Source organism: Phascolarctos cinereus, unplaced genomic scaffold, assembly GCF_003287225.1.
Source record: "Phascolarctos cinereus isolate Bilbo 61053 unplaced genomic scaffold, phaCin_HiC Scaffold_1;HRSCAF=81, whole genome shotgun sequence".
Lineage (NCBI taxonomy): Eukaryota > Metazoa > Chordata > Mammalia > Diprotodontia > Phascolarctidae > Phascolarctos > Phascolarctos cinereus.
This window is the reverse complement of record NW_027555514.1, coordinates 12,300,920-12,319,645: the sequence shown is the minus strand read 5'-3', so window position 1 is coordinate 12,319,645 and position 18,726 is coordinate 12,300,920. Positions and strand designations below refer to the sequence as shown.

The 18,726-nt window shown below is 45.0% G+C and overlaps 1 protein-coding gene across 2 annotated transcripts in view; it reads right to left on the bottom strand.

The window, feature by feature from the left end:
- ITGB8 (integrin subunit beta 8) overlaps nt 1-18,394 on the bottom strand; it is a 114,879-nt gene extending 96,485 nt beyond the window's left edge. For both annotated transcript variants that reach the window (XM_020993267.2, XM_020993268.2), the window contains exon 1: nt 16,786-18,394. In XM_020993267.2, the coding sequence (XP_020848926.1) occupies nt 16,786-16,918 (133 nt within the window). In that variant the 5' untranslated portion in view covers nt 16,919-18,394. The remainder of the gene's footprint in view (nt 1-16,785) is intronic.
- Nucleotides 18,395-18,726: the final 332 nt, after the last annotated feature.

The window sequence follows — 18,726 nt, the reverse complement described above, 5'->3', positions numbered from 1 at the left end:
CTCCCTCTACCTCCTTTCCCCTCTCCCCTTTTCATTTCCTCATTAAATCCTTCACTTTTCTCTTTCTTCCTTCCTTTCTCATTCTTTTTTTTTCCTTTCTTCCTTCCTTCTTTCCTACCTTCCTTCCCTCTCTCTTCCCTCTCTCACTCCCTCCCTTCCTCCTTCCCTCCCTTTTTCCTTCACTAATAAACAGCTGCTCAGGTCAAAATCCCTAAAGGTTAAAGAAAGACTTAAAGTGTAGGCCATGAGCACCTTAGAATCTCCAAAGTTTCTTTGAAATTTGAAGAACTTTTGCTTGAGTGGATTTTCTTACACAGCCAGCAAAGCAATGTCAACTCTGGAAAATGGCTTTATTCCAAACAAACTCCCTCTCCCCTCGGGCCTCTTAAAGTCCCAAGGCTTCTGCAGGACTGGCTCTGAGGTTCTCTTGTCCAGGAACCCCTTCCTAATCTTAGTGTTGGTATTCTTTGCTCCTCCTCCTCACTTCATCCCCCCACCCAAGTAGAACCTAAGCTTCTGTAGGGCAGATAAAAATGACTTTGATTTTGTTTTTTAGAGGTGGGGCAGATGCACCATAGCAAATGCTTCATGAATGCAGATTGGCTTGGATCGTTTCATGAGTTCATAGTAGGAAGAAGCTTCACAGTCATCTAGTCCTACCCCTTCATTTTAGAGACCAGGGCAGAGGTAGAGACTTGCCCAGGGTGACACCCCTAGCAGGGTGGTCAAGCCAGGGGTCCAAGAGGAGTCACCTGGATCCCCTTCTGTCTTTCCTGACCAGATTCATATTTTGGTTTTGTTTCTGTGTCATCGGCACTTGACCCACTGCCAGGCACGTGGTAAATGCTTACCAAATGTTTGGTGATTGATGGCCTGACTGATTGCCTCCCACATTGAGAAGCAGCTTTGGACCACAGAAAGAGTAGGAGGCTGGAAATCACATTCTAGCTCTGTGACCATGAGCAAGTCTCTTCTCTTCGGGCCTTAGTATTCTCCTCCTCAAAGGAACAATATTTGACTAGATTCCCTTTCTAGAATCACATACATCTCTATGCTTCTAAGGCTTTTTACAGAACTCACAGAAGCTTGGGGCAGCTAGGTGGCACAGTGGATAGAGCACCAGCCCTGAAGTCAGGAGGGCCTGAGTTCAAATCCAGCCTCAGATGAAACACTTTGACACCAGCTGTGTGAACTTGAGCAAGTCACTTAACCCCAATTGCCTAAAAAAAAAAAGGGAAAAAACTCACAGAAGCTCAATGTTTAATCAGCCAAGCAACAAGCAAGTGCTTCATAACAGCTGAAAAGTGGTAAGTGATAAGGATCCATCTCCCTTCCCCTACTCAATAAACCCTGGGAGCTCCCTATCACCTCCAGGATCAAACATAAAATGCTCTATCCGTCGTTCAAAGCCCAACACGACCCAGCCCCCTCCTTCCTTTTCAGGCTTCTCATGCCTTACTCCCCCATATATACCCTTTGATTTATTGACTCCGGCCTTCTGGCTATTCCCAGAAAAAGACTCCATTTCTCAGCTCGAGGGATTTTCTCTGGTTGTCCCCTGTGCCTGGAATACTTTCCCTCCTCAGCTCCACTTACTGGATTCCACTTTCTTTAGGTCTCAGCTCAAATTCCACCTTCTATAGGCAGTGTTCTCCAACCCCTTCTGATTCTAATGCCTTCTCTCTGTTAATTATTTCTTATTTATCCTGTAGATAATTCATTTCTACATATTTGTGTCCTTGCTATCTCCCCCCTTAGATTATGAGTTCCTCGAAGGCAGGGATTATCTTTTGCCTCTTTGTATTTGCAATGCTTAGCACAGTGCCTGGCATGAAGTAGGAGCTTAATAAATGCTTACTGGCTGACTGAGAAGAGCAAAAATAACCCTTGACCTCAAGAAACTTCCAGAGAGAAGCCCTAAGTTGACTCAACAGGGCCCATAATCAAGGAACCACTTAGCCAACTGAGGAATATTACAGAGGAGAAAGGAAAGAGTCTAGAATAACCAGGTGGTTTGCTCAGAGTTCCTAAGTAACTTCCTCTCTGGACCCAAAGAATAGATGTTTCTGCTTTCCCCTTTGGGCTTTTCCAACCACTATTCTCAGAAGAGACCTAAGAGGCCATTAAGGTCAATTTTCAGCTCTGTGCATTCCCCAGTGGGGAAGCCACCACCTCCTAAGAATGCCCCAAGGATCCTAGGTCATAGATTTAGGGCCAAAAAGGACTTGAAAAGACATCTTATCTGACCACCTTGTATTATAGATGAGGGGGCTGAGCTTCCAGACAGGTTCAATATCTCCTGGGATCACACAGGTACAAAGAGCCAGAGACAGGAATTCAGCCCTGGCTCCAAAGCCAGTGAATAAACTAGTCTGCAGAGTGATTGGAGGGGAGTTATGAAACTGGGGAGAGCATGAGGAAGATGGCATGAACGGGAAGGAAAGTAGTAATTTCTAGCTTCGTATCCACCCAAGAATTTCTGGTTATCTGGGAGCTTTGCCACAGAGGTGTGACAATGGGAAGTACATTAGAATAGGTTAAGGAAGCTGAATTTGAATCCTCGATCTGTCCCTAATTTGCTGTGTGACTGATTAAATCATAGAGCTCTCTAGATCTCAGTTCTGGCATCTATGAAAAGAAGATAACGCCTACCCACAGCCCAGGGTTGTTTTGAGCAAAAGGTCAGGTGATGGATGGGACAATTTGTGAAATGTTGCGTCAGTTGAAATTCGAGGTGAATGATTCACAAGCCTTTATACTCATTCATTCAGGTAACGTCAAAGAGCCAGGAAGACAGGTTCAAATCTTGACAGTCAATTACTAGCTGTAGGATCCTGGGCAAGCCTTGCAGCATCTCAGTTTTTCCAGGAGTAGAAGTAGGAAAAAACAATACTTGTTTGACCTTCCACACAAAGACATTATCAGGAAAGCAAGGGCTACCTAAAGTGAGTTGTTAGTTATCTAGAGAAACAGTGGGGTATGATGGGAAGCACAGTTGATTCATGTGACCTGGGTCTTCTGCTGAGTAGCTTTCTATCCACTTACCTTCACAGTGCCTGGCCCAGAATATGGTCTTAAGAAATACATTCTTGTTGGTCAGTTAAATCTTTGTGCCTAGGTTTCCAGATCTGTAAAATTGGGTTCATAGTAACTGAACCTTGCAGGGTACTTTTGAAGTTCAAATGAGATAATATGTATTAAAGTGTTCTTATAACCCATAAAGCATGGTTTAACTACCAACTATTTCTAAATTATAATTATCCTCCTTGGTTCACTAAATTTCAAATGTCAAGCAGAAGAGGAGATTGACAACATTTGATTTGAGGCAACCACAGGCCTTATTAAGCTATAGGTAGCAGAACTACCAGGCATAAAAACATTTTAAGACATCATTTGTAATGTGACCTCCAGTACAGTCTTGTTCTGATGCCTTCCTTGGGCATAGGAGTAACCCTGGGCACCAAAAGGCTAAGCCAGAGTTGCCAGCCCAGCTCTGACAGTTGCTACTGAACTGAAGAGGCTTGATTATGGCCAGGTGAGGGACTATTTACCTGTTGTCCAATGGCCAACCTTGCTAAGCTAGGAGTTCATCATGAAATTGGCCACAAGAGGGACCAATTTTTCAACTTTCAGGAATGGGCTGCCTAGTGAGTAAGTAAGGTTATGATCTATATTGGTGGAGAGAATGGATATGCACATGGACGGAATCACCAATCTTGGAGTACAAAAGCTTTAAAATGGTGACTTATCAACAAATCTAGGCAAGATGGATTAAATTAATGTACTATGACAGAATTTTCAATTGTTTGGCCATTATTAAACGTTGATAACATACAATTAGAATGCTTTAAAATAATATATTCATTTATTTCCTTGCAACATAACTATGAAATATGCAGGGAAGAGAGAATCACTACTATTGGAAAGATGAAGGAAAAGCAATAATGACCCTACAGTCAGAGACTCGATGCCTTTCTAAGTTTACCAAATGAATCAGTAACTCTGAAGAAATAGAAGTCAAGTCTTTGGCCTTTGTTTATGTGTCACCAGCTGAGCTAACCTCTTTCTACACCATGTTCATCATCTGGTGTATCTTCACCAATCTGTGCCCTTCTGTATTTCAGACAAGAGTGGCAAAGTGCCTAGCACTTAGTTGAATAAATGTTTATTAATGGACTAGATTGAGAGGGATCTCAGGACTCCAGCACTGGAAGGGACCCCAGGGATACACCTGGTTTCTGCACCTTCATTTTCCAGATTAGAAACATGAGATCAAGTGACTTTCTTGACCTCATACAGATTCTTGTGAGATACAAGATTAAAACCCAGGTCCCTGAATCTGGTGTCTTGCTCTTTCTTTACCCTGTCTGGTGCTTTGCTGCTTGCTGTCATCACCTGCTTTCTCAGCCGCCCTTCCTCCCATTGTTCTCCACCTTTTTTCTCTCCTCCCAACCTCTGAAAACCAGACCAGAGCCCAGATGAGAACATGAATGTTTTCAGGTCTAGGAAAAAATCTGTAGGCCCCCCTCCATGCTCTCAATGACGGGAATATCTTGCCATGGCTTCCTTTTCTTCAATTCTCCTTTCTCCCACCCACCCTTTCAACCTGGAGGGCTTAAATAGAGGCTATGGCAGAATGCAGTAGAAAAAATGTCAAATTTGGCCATGCAGGACCCCAATGATGCCAGCTGTGGCACTGTCACCCATGTGACCTAGGCCAGGATACTTCACCTCTACTTATCTTTAAACTGAGGATATTGAACAGGATGGCCTATAAGATGCCTTTTAGCTCCAGAGATCACATAATCCCATGAGTCACAGAGGGACAGTGAAAACTCTCAGGGGGACTTTATCTAGAGTGGAAGGATGACCACTTGAGCAAATGGAATGTTGTTAAAAATGGGTGTTTTATTTAGGAACCAAATGAGGATTTGAAAAATACTTTTTGGTGGAACATTTTTTCATGGAAATAGTTTCTAAAGTCACTGCCAGCAAAGAAACAAGTATTGGGTTTGGGCTGAGTAGGAATAATCAAATATTTTAGCAAATGACTTAATTTAGCATCACTTCCACAGAACTCTCTCTTTCTCTCTCTCTCTCTCTCTCTCTCTCTCTCTCTCTCTCTCTCTCTCTCACACACACACACACACACACACACACACACACACCTTGTTATTTGCTGTTATTTGCTGTTAAGTTTTTGAAGGGCTATTTGGCTTGGCTTGGCCCAAAGATCAGAAGTAGAAGCAACAAAGTGGACATTTCTAACCATTGAGCCCATCTAAGAGTAGAAAGAGCTGCCTTGGGTCAGGGGAGTGGGCTCCCTCTCAGTGAGGGGTTTCAGATAAAATATGGATTCTCACTTTCCAGGCATATTCTAGTGAGGATTCACATTTAGATATTGGTTGGATTTCATGGCCACTTAAGTTCCCTCCGACTGAGATTCTGTGGTTCTGGGATTATCAGGTAAGACTTTCTACAGAACTTCAGCACTTACTCCATAAAAACACATGAAAAACACTGGCATTGTCAGGAAGGTTGAATTACTAGGTAAGCTCCTAGAAGGCAAGACTGTTTTTCTCTTTGCTTCTATCTGTATCCTCAGTGTTTAGCACAGTCCTTGGCACATAATAGGAGCTTAATAAATGCTTCTTGACTTAACTTGTTTCTTGACTACGATGTATTAAAGGTAAGCCTCCTAATTGAAAAGTTTGTGTGCTATACGTTTAGGTTGGTGGCTTAGTGGGAAGCCTGGAAATTTCAGTATTATGGGGAAGCACATGTTGGCAAGACTGTTTATAACTAGTTACTGTGAAGTTCTGACTCCCTTGGGACACCCTGCTCCTATACAGCAGGGGGAAGCTTATAAAATCAACCCATCCTCAGGTGATATCAGCTGATGCTTTTATGTGAGTGCCACAAAGAATATTTTGATAGTACCAGGCATTCTTCTAGTGCTGTAAGGTTTACAAAATACTTTACAAACATTATGTAATTTGATCCTCAGTAAATCAGTCTGGCAGGTAGATGCTATTATTGTGTTCATTTTACAGACGGATAAAATGAGGCTCAGAATGGTGACATGACTTGAAAGGGTCACACAGCTAGTGTGTGTCAGAGTCAGAATCTGAACCTGGGCTTTTCCTGGCTTCAAATCTAGCACTCTCTTCACCATATCTCTCAGCCTTATATCAGTAGCCTCAATCAATGAGATATGCAGTGTGGGGTTCATTGAGCTTTACTGCCACATGCCTTTAGTATGACTCTGTCAATGTGCAGCCACCTGCATCATTTAACTGAACTCCCTGGTCACTGGTCTATTAGTAAAGAGCCTTTCTCTCGTTGTTGAGACATTTTTCAGTCATGTCCAACTCTTAGTGACCCCTTTTGCAGGATTTCTTGGCAGAGATACTGGAATGGTTGTCCACTTCCTTCTCCAGCTCATTTTATAGATGAGGAAACTGAGGCAAACAGGGTTAAGTAATTTGCCCAGGGTCACACAGCTAATATCTGAGGCCAGATTTGAACTCAGGTCTTCCTGACTCCAGGCCCAGTGCTCAATCCACTGTATTCCTAGCTGCCCTGTAAGGAGTTGACTCATTTTAATATATCCAAATTGGTTTTTTTTTTTTGCATCTCTGGCCTGTGGACCTCCAGCAAGGGGCAACCCATCAGAGCCCAAGTCATCTTAAAATGAGTGTCAGTCCCTTAGTTGTAAACTCAGCAGTTTGGAATGGATGGCCTCTGAATTCCCTTTCAGTGCTTGAGCTGTGTTCCTGTGACTTCCTGAGGCAGGCCATTCAACTTTTCAATAGCTGGAATTTTTAGATGGAACCTTCCAATGCACTGGCACCCAGGCTAGGATCTTACATTCAACATGTGACCTGAAGATGGGCTTGTATACTTCTACAATGCAGTCCTTCAAAAATCCAGCTGACAGTATGGCCTGGGTCTTTTATGTAGAAGAGAAAGGTGGAAGAATCCCATCCTCTCTATCACACCTCCAGTGGGATAATCTGAGCAGTTGTCTTCCCTGAGGGAGTGCCCGCTATCTCAGTGGATCTTTGCTTAAAGGCCTTTAGATTATAAACTCTGGGAGGGTAGGGGCCTTCTCTTTTTCTAATCTCTATCCCCAGTGCTTAAGTATAGTGGCTGTCACACAGTAGGTGCTATAAATAAAAAAACAATAAATGTCTAAATGGAATTGAGTGGGGATGTCCATGTCCTCAAAGCCATAGAGAAGGAGGGCTTTGAAGTAACCAGCAGAAAATGCCCCAGGTTTCCTTTCACTGTATCCAGAAAGGCAAATGAACAGCAGCATTTTAGTGGTAAAAAGGAAAGTTGTTGTTTCCATCCAGAGTGAAGAAGCCTAAGTTAAGCCTCAAAAGTCAGTCATAGGAAGGCAGCCCGCAGAAGACAATGTAGAATTAGGAAGCCTGACTTGCTATCTTTTTTCTATAAATAATTTCATTTGTGCACTGAAGCCTGCTGATGGCAGTCCTCCTTTGGAAAGTGACGAACTTGGCTCAAACAATGATTGCTGGATGGGTGACCAAGAAGCACTGAATGATTAACAGGCTACAAGAAGCCATCCAGGCAAGTGACCTTGGCCTTCAGTTAAAAGCCTTACTTTTTTATCCCTTGGGATAGCAGCATCCACGTCAGGCAAGTAGGGCTGGAGCCAAGGATGACCCAACTGGTCAAGTTTTCATATCACTTATTGACCAGGAAAATTGTTGAGTGGGGATAAGAAGAGATGCTTCAAATGAATGAGTATGCTTATACAGCTTCTCCAAGGGACTTTGGTTGGAAGGGGGCTGATCTAACCAGCTTTGCTTAATTATAAACAATATCAAGATTATACTACAAGGCAAATAAATGGCTTATCCATTTCCAAGAAACATGACTATTCTTTGAGCAATCCCATGCCACAGATACTCATTTAAGGAATTGGAGCGGGGGTCAAAATGCTGGCTCTAAATGGTCAAGAAAGTGACTTTGGGTGGGGAAAGGATGGGATTGAAATGGACACCTACATGGTACACATTGAGCAAGAAGGCCAAATGATTATTTTTTTTTGGCTGAGAAACAAGCCAATTTTAACAGGTGTGGTTTAAAAAAACCCTCTCTAATGGCGAGAAAATATTATCATTTCCCCCAACTATTTAATGTCTTTGGAAGAAAGTTCATTCAGAAAGGGTGAAAAGAAACTGAAAAAAATGGCACTGGATTTTTTGTTTCTTGATTAAATATTTTCATTTTGGACTTAGCAAAAGTAAAGCTAGAGGAAAACTCAACTTGGCTGCTAAAGCCCTTCACAGTCTGGCCCCAGCAGTCCTTTCCAGGATCGTTACACATTATTCCTCTTCCCACATTCTCCATTCCAGCCAAACTGGCTGAATTAGTCTTCCTGAACTCAGCATTACATCTTTCATCTCCAGGCATCTGCCCAGGTTGTCCCTCCTCAGTTGGCCAGTTAGAATCCTGACCTTCCTTCAAGGCCCCTCTTCCTAGAGGAAGACTTTTCCAAACTCTTAGTTTTTAGAGCCTTCTCCATCCTCGAATCATCTGATACTTTCTTAGTTATGTAAATGTAACACACATATGTCCAATATTATTTAGAAGCTTAATGAGCAAAAAGAGCATTTTTCATTTTGTTTACATATCTTTGGCATTTATCGACGATTCCCTGCAAACTCTGGGAGCTTAATATGTGCTTGTTGGGCTCAATTATCTTTTCATCCACTTTGAAGATTAAGTATAGATTTTTATTTCACAATTTCCCTAGGTCAATTTAGCATAGTAGCTGGGTGCAACTTCAGTGTAACAATATACTTTCAGGGAAGGGAAATTTATTTGAATACTAAACCAAATGAACCAATTATTAATCACACAGGCACATATATGGGGGCAATCATGCTATGAATTCCAAAGTTAGATGCAAATATTTGATCTTCTTGGGATGGCTGGGGGGAGAAATACAAACCTCCCTCCCTCCCCCCACAATTTCTGCAGCTGTTAGTACTGCAGACAAGAGTTTAAAATATGAAATTCCACTTTTATCAAGGCCAAAAGGAGATAGGGGATACAGAAACCAACTACCCAGCAATTGCCCATGTACACTAGCCAGGAAGATTTTCTGTTTGCTTTTATCTTGTTTCTGGTGAAGGCACTATTGGCTATTTTCTCTGAAAAAAAGATGTTGCTTGACCTTTCATTTTTGTTCATTTCTTAGGGGAAAAAAATAACCTGTTTGTTTTCACCTTTCTTTGCGTCTCTGTCACTAAGCCCAGTACCTGGCATACAGCAAGAACTTAATACATGCTTGTTGATCTGACTTGATTTATTTTGTATTTCTTTAGAATTTACTGAGTTCCAGCATAGGGAGGGACTGATACTGTGATTTCATTGGTCCCTTCAAAGGGCTCTCCCAAGTGAGGAATTTCCCTCTGCCAATGCATTCGGCACCTTCTCTGAGTCTGCAAAGTTATCTCTAGATCACTGAGAGACCAATGACTTGCCCAGAGTCATACAGACATGATGTATCAAAGGGAGGACTTGAACCCAGGGCTTTCTGGTCCCAAGGGTGGCTCTTTTTCCACCATGCTTCCTCTGTGGAGTTTCATAGATGTTTTATTCGCTCTTAACAATTTAAACTCCTTCAAGGTAGGGACCATTTCATTTATGTTTTTGAAAGGTGTGTTGAACTGAACTGAATGATAAAAGATGCAACGTCAGATTTCAAGGAAGATAAACATTATTTGGGGTTGAGCAGACATGTGAATCTGATGACAAGATTGATAATGAAACTAAAGAACTGGGGCCTTAAAAAGAAGGTGGCCATGTGACAGTCCAGTGGCAACAGCTGTCTGCTGAATAAATGAGTGGCCATATGCCTGAGAACTGATAGATTTACCTGTGTCCATCTGCTCCTGCCCAGGTAAATCCTCAGCCCACTGACTTTGATTTTATGAAAGACTGCATGTCTGCAATTGTAGGAAGAAATATTAGCTACATTTTTAAAATTATGTTTTGTAATGGATACAACTAGCCCTGAGCAGACAAAATGTGCATAGGGCCCCTCCTTGTACTGCTCAGCCAGCCGCCCCCACCACCTCCCTTCTCCTGCCAGATGCCTTGGTTCTCAGCTCATCCTGTTCTCATCTGTCTCTAGGGAAAGTAGCCTACTAAGTTAATTCACACTAAGGTGTTAGTGACCACGTGTTACTTTAAAAGGGAATTATCTAGAGACAACAACACTTACTTGATCTCTAACATTGACATTAAAGGCAGAAAGTAGACATTTGGGGAATAAAAGGGACGTGATAGTGTACCTCAAAGGATTCCCTGGTGACGACCATCTATGTTTTCCTTCAGGCATGGCCCCTAGATTATCAAACACTTTCTCTACTTCTGCCAACATTTCAAACAAAAGACAGTTTCCTCTGAAAGCCTGTTTCAGGTTGACTTGTTTGGAAAACTGGAATTTCTCAGTGTTGCCTTTCAAAAAAGAGCCTTGTATTGGAGTTGCACAGAGACTTCCAATCACTGGCTATGAGACTCTTAACTACAGAGCTGCAGAGCGCAGTTAATTGGAGTCCTGGTCCCCAGGTACATATATCTGAACCTTGCCTGACACAAAATCCCCTGCTTTCATCCTCACTTATCCTTCATGTTTTGGTGGTAGTGGTGGTGGTTGCTGTTCAGCCATCTCAATCGTGTCCAGCTCTTCATGACCCCATTTGGGTTTTCTTGGCAAAGAGACTGAAGCAGTTTGTCATTTCCTTCTCTGACTCATTTTACAGATAAGGAAACTGAGACAAAGAGGGTTAAGTGACTTGTCCGTAGTCACACAGCCAGTGTCTGAGTCCAGATTTGAACTTGGGAAGATGAGTCTTCTTTACTTCAGGTCTGGCTGTCTATCCTTCTTGTATACATGTATGTAATTGATTATGAAAAGTGCCCCTAGCTAGAGTGAAAAGAGCACTGGTTTGGGCACCAGAGACCCCAGGTTCAAATCCTGGCTCCATCACTTGCTATCTACACAATGTGAGGCACGTCCCTCTCCCCCTTGGCTTCAGTACCTCATTTATTAAAATTTTAATAAATGACAGGTTCCAAAATGGAAATCCTGTATCATATGAATAGCAGGTACTTTATACGATATGTGCATTACCAACTTTTCCATTGGCTATTGGAGTAAATTTTCTAGTTCTGAATTTTAGCGTTAGTGCATCAGTCATTTTGATGTTAAATCTAGTTAGCAACCAAGTGGCCAAAAACCCTTTAGCATTTCTTAGCTCAATTTCCACCATGAATTAGGTTGTACATTTACTGTTTTATAGCTTTGGTACTTTTCTCCTTCTGTAACTTTGACCTGAAGAGAATACAGAAGTTACCATCAGTAAATGCTCTAGAGCATAAACATTTGATTACAAGTCCCTTAAAAGCCAATAGTTTCTTTGCCTGTGAATTGTACCATAGTACAATGTCCTCCAGATCACAGATTATCACAGATAATCAATATTTGTTGAGTGAATCATTGCTATTTTTGTTGTTAAGAATATTCCCATGTCCATTATATAAGTTCAGGGATAGAGTCAGAATCTTGTAAATTCATAGGACTGAGACCTGGATAGGACCTTAAAACTCAGCTAGTCCCAAAGTGAGACCCATAGAGTTCACTTTTCTAAGGTCAAAGGCAATTTCCTATAGGAACAAATTAATTGACCTCTCTGTGCCTCAGGCAACTAAGAAGAGAATTAATTTTTAAAAACAAGAGTAGATGATCACGGGAATGTAGATTAGAACTGAAATGGCACCCAGTGTGACATCCGCATCTTATTAATGAAGACGCCGAGGAGCAGTGATTCCAAGTAACTTGTTCCAGGTCACCCCGAGGTGGTTAAGTGACTGAGCCAAGATTTTAGTTGAGACCCTTTGATTTTAAATCCAAGGTTCTTGAATGTAAGCTCTTTGAGGGCAGACACTGGTTTTATTTTGTTCTCTGAATTTCCCAGCTCTTGGCATAGCTCAGCATATTGTAGGAGCTTAAAAAATGCTTGCTCTGTTGAATTAGATTGAATAGAAAAGGGCGTTATCTGCCTTAGTTGAGAGTTTACAACTAAAATTCTCTTTGACATTAAACTTCTGTGTCTGGCACATAGTGGGTACTTAATAAATACTTACTGATTATGAAATACGTTCCTTGGGATCTGTAACTTCACAATGTAGGGATTTCAGTTTACTCTGACCTCTAAATTCTAAAAATATAGACCTAGGGTCATTTTACCTGATGCAACACAACAGAGCAAGCTGCCTGAGAGCCAGGGAGATTTGGATTCAAGGCCAGTCTCTGACCCTTTTATTAGACAGACAGGAAACAATTTATGAAGTGCCTACTGTGTGCCAGGCACTGGAGATACACATTCCCTGCTCTGAAGAAGCTCACAGTCTAATAGGGGAGACAACAAACATATATCTAAAAAACTAAATACAGGATAAATAGAAAATAATTAAGGGAGGAGAGACATTAGAATAAAGAGCATTGGGGAAACCTGCAGAAGAAGGGATTTTAGTGTGGACTTAAAGAAAGCCCTTAGGCAGATATGAGGAAGGAAAGCATTGCAGGCATGGGAGATGACAGAGAAACTGCCCAGAGCTGAGAGATGGAGTATCTCATTTGTGGAACAGCCTGGAGGCCAGTGTCACTGTATCCAAGAGCACACATTGGAGGGACAGGTGTGAGAAGACTGGAAAGAGAGGAAGAGGCTAGGAGAAAGGGCTTTGAATACCAAACAGCAGCTTTTGTATTTTATTCTGGGGGTGATAGGAAGCCACTGGGGTTTACTGAATAGCAGGTAGGGATGACACGGTCAGACCTGCATTTTAGGAAAATCACTTTGGTGACTGAATGGGGGGTGGATTGGAGTGGGGAGAGACTTGGGGCAGGCAGACCCATGAGCAGCTATTGTAGCAATCAAGGTGTGAGGTAATAAGGGGCTGTACTAGGTGGGGATAGTGTCGGAGGAAACAAGGGGGGCGTATTTGAGAGATGCTGCTGAGATGAAATCAACAGGCCTCAACAACAGCTTGGACATGGGAAGTGAGAAATAGTGAGCAGTTCAGGATGACTCTTAGAGTGTGAGCCTGAAGGATTGGGAGGGTGGTATTGCCTTCTGTAGGGAGCAGGGAAGGTAGGAGGTGGGAAGGGTTTTTTTGTTTGTTTGCTTTTAATGGAAGAGAATACTGAGCTCCATTTTGGGCATGTTGAGTTTACTATAGCTATTGGATGTCCAGTTTGGGATGTGTGAAAGGAAGTTGCAGGAGCAAGAAAGCAGAGAGATTGAGGCAGGATAGGTAGACTTGAGAATCATCAGCATAAACATGGTGATTAAATACATTGAGGCTCAGGAAATCACCCTGTGAAGTAGTCTAGTGGGAGAAGAGAAGAGGGTGCAGGACACTGCCTTATGGGACACCTACATCTAGAAAGTGTGATCTGGAGGAGAACCCAGCAAAGGAGACAGAGAATGACTGGTAAGAGAGGTAGGAGGAAAACTAGGTGAGAGTGACTTCCTGAAAACCTAGAGAGAAGAGAGTATCAAGGAGGAGAGAGTGATCAACTGTATCATAGAGTGCAGAGAGGTCAAACAGAATGGAGATTAGGAGGTAGCCACTGGATCTGGCAAGTAAAAGAAGATTGATAACTTTCAAAAGATCAGTTTCAGGGCAGCTAAGTGGTGCAATGGATAGAGTACCAGCCCTGAAGTCAGGAGGACCTGGGTTCAAATCTGGACTCAGACCAAATACTTGACACTTACTAGCTGTGTGATCCTGGGCAAGTCACTTAACTTCAATATCCTAAAAAATAATAATAATAAAAACATAAAAGCTAAAATGCATCAATAAAACTTTTTTAAAAAGTCAGTTTCTGTGGCTTGGGAAGATAGATTGGAAAGGACTACAAAGAGAGTGAAAGGGAAGAAAGGGGGCACCTATTGTAGATGGATTTTTCAAGGATTTTAGGTACAAAGTGAAGAAGAGAAATAGGATGACAGTGGAGATGGAAGGATCAAGTGGGAGTTTTTACAGGATGGAGGAGACATGGGCAGGATTCTAGGCAGCTAGGAAATGAGCCAGCAGAGAGGGGAAGGTTGAAAATTAGTAACAGAGTGGAGATAGACAGAGGAAGCAATTAATCTATTTGAGGAGATAGGATGAATGAGGTTGCTTGAACATGTAGAGGGGTTAGCCTTGGCAAGGAGTAAGACCACCTCATTATGTGAAACAGGGGTGAAGGAGGAAAAAGAGGCAGAAGGTATTTGAATGACAGGAGACAAGGAAAAGGGGAGAAGAGGGAGCACATGGCCAATGGCATCAAGTATTTTCTGTAAAATATGAGGCAAGGATCTCAGTTCCAAGGGTGTAGGGAGGTTTGAGGAGGGAGAAGACTATAAGGTATAGAGAAGGTTCCTCGCTTCATTGGAAGAGAGAATTCCTTACCAAAAGCTCCCAACACTAAAAATTCCCAGGTCTCTTCTCAAGCCCTAACCTTCATATATATATCCTACAGATCAGAAACCTTTTGCTTAGTATTAAGAGTTAAGGGACAGAAAGTTGCCTTTGAGGTTGTAAGTACAATCAAGTCATCACCAAGTACTTATTAAATGGTTATTATGTTTCAGGAACTCTTCTAAGCACTCAAAGTACAGGTGCAAGGTACCTCAGTGACAGCAACCCAAATATCTTCTTCTGAACAGAAGAATACCTTAGGGGGCTCCCAAAGTGATCCCTAAGGGTTGCAAAGCACCCCAACTGTGAAAAGTGATTAAGAACACTAACACATTTCCTATAACTAAAGAATTAACTCTGATTCCCCTCCAGCTCAGTGACCCTGACTTTGTATGTGTACTATTTAGGTTTAGAATGTTTTCAACTGGAAAAAACCAATTTGTCTGTTTCTCTTACAATGGGACTGAAGGGTGTTAAGTAGAAATACACCGTACTTTCTTCCATTGGGTTGGTAATTAATTAGGCTGAATATTGCACTTTTCCTCACTTTATAAATGTTATTTTCAACTCATAGAAGTAGCCCCTCAAAAGTAACCACGAGAAAAAGTAATTGCTCTTTTTTTTTTAATATGGGGCTGAATGGAGAAGGAATATCGCAGAATAAAATATTAGTCAATTATATCTGAAACTATTTAGGGAAGCTAAACTCCCTAAATGAGGCTAATGGTGATTCCATTATAAATCTTATTTTATAGGGTTAAGACTTGGTCACTTTAATTAACTTCAAGCAGAAAGTTGGCATACAGAGCCTGTGTGGGAGTTGATTTTATTCTACCAAATAATTACCACTAGCTAAGCTCCCCTAGCTCTTCGGAGGTCAGAGAAAGGTGCTCCTGGGACTCTGAAGTAAAGGTTAACATCAAAATTCAAACAGTAGATCCTGGCAAAGTTAAGAGTATAAATGAGACCAACTCAATTGCTTTAAAACCACAGTTGATATGTTGATGAAGGAGCCACGAGATTCTTCAGGTCCTTATATCAGGACTTTAGAGAGCAGCCAGAGTAAATGAAGAGGGAGTCACGGAAATCCCTAAGCTTTGAATCCCAACTCTAGCTCACCTTACTTATCTGGGCCTCATTTTCTTCCTCTGTAAAATAGGATATTAATACCTGTGTGCTCTCTAGTTTATAGGATTGAGAGGAGTCCAGGAAATGTCCTTTACAGAAAGAGGCTAGGCAGTATGGTATGCCCTAGTAGTCCATGAGGCTAAGGACCATTTGGTGCTACTATGTCGGTTAGAGTTGTGGGAGGGGAGGGTAGGAGAGATAGTTCATGGTTCTGAAGGTGGACAGGACTTTGGAAGTCACTCATCAACCTCTTCCGTTTCTAGGTGAGCAAACTGAAGCCCAGGGAGTTTTAAGTGACTTTCCCAAGTCAAATAAATGCCAGAGTCATGATTAAAATCCAAGTCTTCAGATTTCAGAGCCAGTACCATTCCCCTCTCCCCCCCCCTTACAGGGATTTGCAGTAATGTGTTTATTATAGTAGCTATAATGTTTAAGTGACAGTTCTCCGTTAAAAGTCAGAGCAGTGAAGTGGAAAAAATGCACATGGATTGATTCCTATTTCTCCATTTAGGATTACCGGTGTGACTTTGGCTAAGGCATTTAATCTCAGTGAGCCTCAGTTTCCTCATTTGTAAAATGCAGTGGTTGGGCTGAATGGCTACATGGACCTTAGGGTGCCCTCCATGTATGGATCTAGGAGGAGGATATCCACCTCACTGCCCTTACACCTGCTCACACACCGAATAGTCCTTAGCTCCTGGGTCAGTGAAAGAGGACGGGGATCGTAGAATCTGGAGAGTTCTCCAAGGAGGCACCGGAATGTCTAACTTTGTTTTAGTCCCTTTGTCTCCTCAGTAAACAGAAGCTGGATTCCCGGCTCTCTAGTTCTGGGGTTTCTCATGGTGCAGTCCCTAATCCCTGGCCCAGAGCGAATGAAACTTGATACACCTGGCCCAGCTGGAGGCACCTGCTTCGGGCACCTCCTGCTGGGAAGCTGTCAGCCACGCAAACCAGAGGCCAGCTCTGCAGCCAGCCACTCGCTGAATTCAGTCCGGCGTTAGTCCAGGTGCCTGAGCCTCTCTCCTGATAAAGCCAGCTCTTTCTTCTCTTTACCTGGCTACAGTGCCAGTTCACTGGCAGGCAATACGCCTCCCGTACCCATCGCGACCCCTGCCACTCCGCCCCCAAAAGTAGACCACTTACCGCCGCTCTGTCCCAGTCCGAAAGCCATAGAGAAGAGGCAGGCGGCCCCAAGCACGGGCCCCGGAGCTCGGCGGCCGTTCTGCAGGCACACCATGCCGGCGGCAGTCCAGAGCGCCAAGGCCGAGCCCCACATTGCTAGCAGCGCCCGGCAGGCGGCCCCTCCTGGCGGCTGGCTTCAAGCTCGTCTCCCGCCTCGGTCCGCGGCAAACCGGTTGGGAAGTTTCCTTCAGGGCCAAGTTTCAGTCCCACGTTTCTTCCCGCCCCTGGCAGGGGTCGGTGCCTCGGGGCGCCCTCTCGGCAGGGAGCAGGAGTGGGGCCAGGGCCCGAGCGGGGCACAGCATGTCAGGACGACCGCAGGAATCCGGGCGCTTCGCACAATAGGCTCGAGAGCTTGGCCGGAGCGCGAAGGCGAGGCAGAAGAGGGGGCCGGCGGGGACTGAGAGGGGTGGCGGGCTCAGCCGGGCTGGGGCCCCGCGGCAGCGGCTGTGGCTGCAGTGGAGAAGGGCAGCGGCGGGCGATCCTGCTTCATTCAGAGCGAGCCCTGGAGCCAGCGCGCGGGGGCCGGTTCTGCAGCCCGCGCCCCAGCCCCCGCCCGGCCAGCCCGGGACAAAGGGCTTTTGTTCCCAGCCTCAGCCCGCGGCCGCCCCCGACGGAGCTGCAGCGGCATAAATCAGCTCCGCCGGGAGCTGGCCCCAAACAAAGCGCCTGGGGGAGAGGCGGGGGCAGACGGGGAGAGGCGCCTGGAAGAGAGGGGATGTGGGGAGAGATCTCAGCCAAGCGCAGAGAACGGACAGTCCCAGGCTGGGAAGGGGAGAGGCTCCGAGCTACAGGTGGGCAGTCCCGCCAAACCTGCGCTCCTGCCGTGCGGGGCTCCTTGGCTCCTTGCTCACCTCAGCTTCTGGGACCCTGGCGGAGGGAGGTAATAGACGGCTCCGAAGAGCAGCCCCGGTTCTGGCTGAGCTGGGGAGGCACGGAACCAGTGTCCCTTCCTGGGTAGCAGAAGCCGCGCGCAGGACCGGGCTCCTGTCTCGGCGCACAAGCAGAAGAGACGTCGAGTTTCCAGGCAGGCGGGCAGCGGAGCCTGCTTTGGAGACTAGGTGAAGGGGGCGGGCGCGGGGGGTGTGGTGGGATAGAGGGGCCCCGGGTACGTCCCGGGGGGGAAAGGTAAGAAGGGGCTGGGCTCCCCTCCTCCTCCCCCTCCTCTTCCTCCTCCTCCCTTCGGACAGAAAGAGAGGGAGAGAGAACGAAGGAGAGGCGCTCGCCTCTGTCCAGGCTCAGCAGCCCCCAGAGCCCTGGGGCCTAGAGCGCAGCCGGTGCTGGAAGCAGTTCTCAGCAGAGGGGGGGCTGGGGACGGGGGCTGCTGAGAAGAGGCTCCTGGCTAGGCCTAGCTCGTCCCGTCGAGGCCCCTGGGGCAGCCTGGGACCAGGCAACTTCAGCGACTGGCCAGTTGCTAAGAGACCGGCGAGGGTTCCACACCGGCCGCAGAGATCTGGGCTGGGGCAGCGGCGGCCGCGGGCGCGTGGGCGGGACATTGGTAAAGCATGAAGTCACCGGCCCACACTCTTTCTTTGTTTTGCTCAGCCCAGCGTGTATGTATGTGTGTGTGTTTTCTCTCTCTTCCTCCCCCCGCCCCATTACCCCAGGGTCTGAGAGTGGCTGAACTGTGTCCACATAGCAACTTCGGTAACATTTGCCCCCCTCCCATCCCCATCGGCTTCCCCTTGTGTCCCTCCCATTCCTCCTGCCTGAGCTGCAGCAGTTCGCAGAGCCCGCCTCCCCTCCTTGCCTGTCCGACAGACCGCCAGCTGGTCCCGACGTACTTACTGACCTGGAGCCTCTCCCCCCACCGAGGGGGGATCCCCATGGCTGTCAACTCTCTCTTGCTTCTTCAGATTACACCAAGCGCCCCTGTTCCCCAGCTCTGAAGGTCATAGCCAGGAG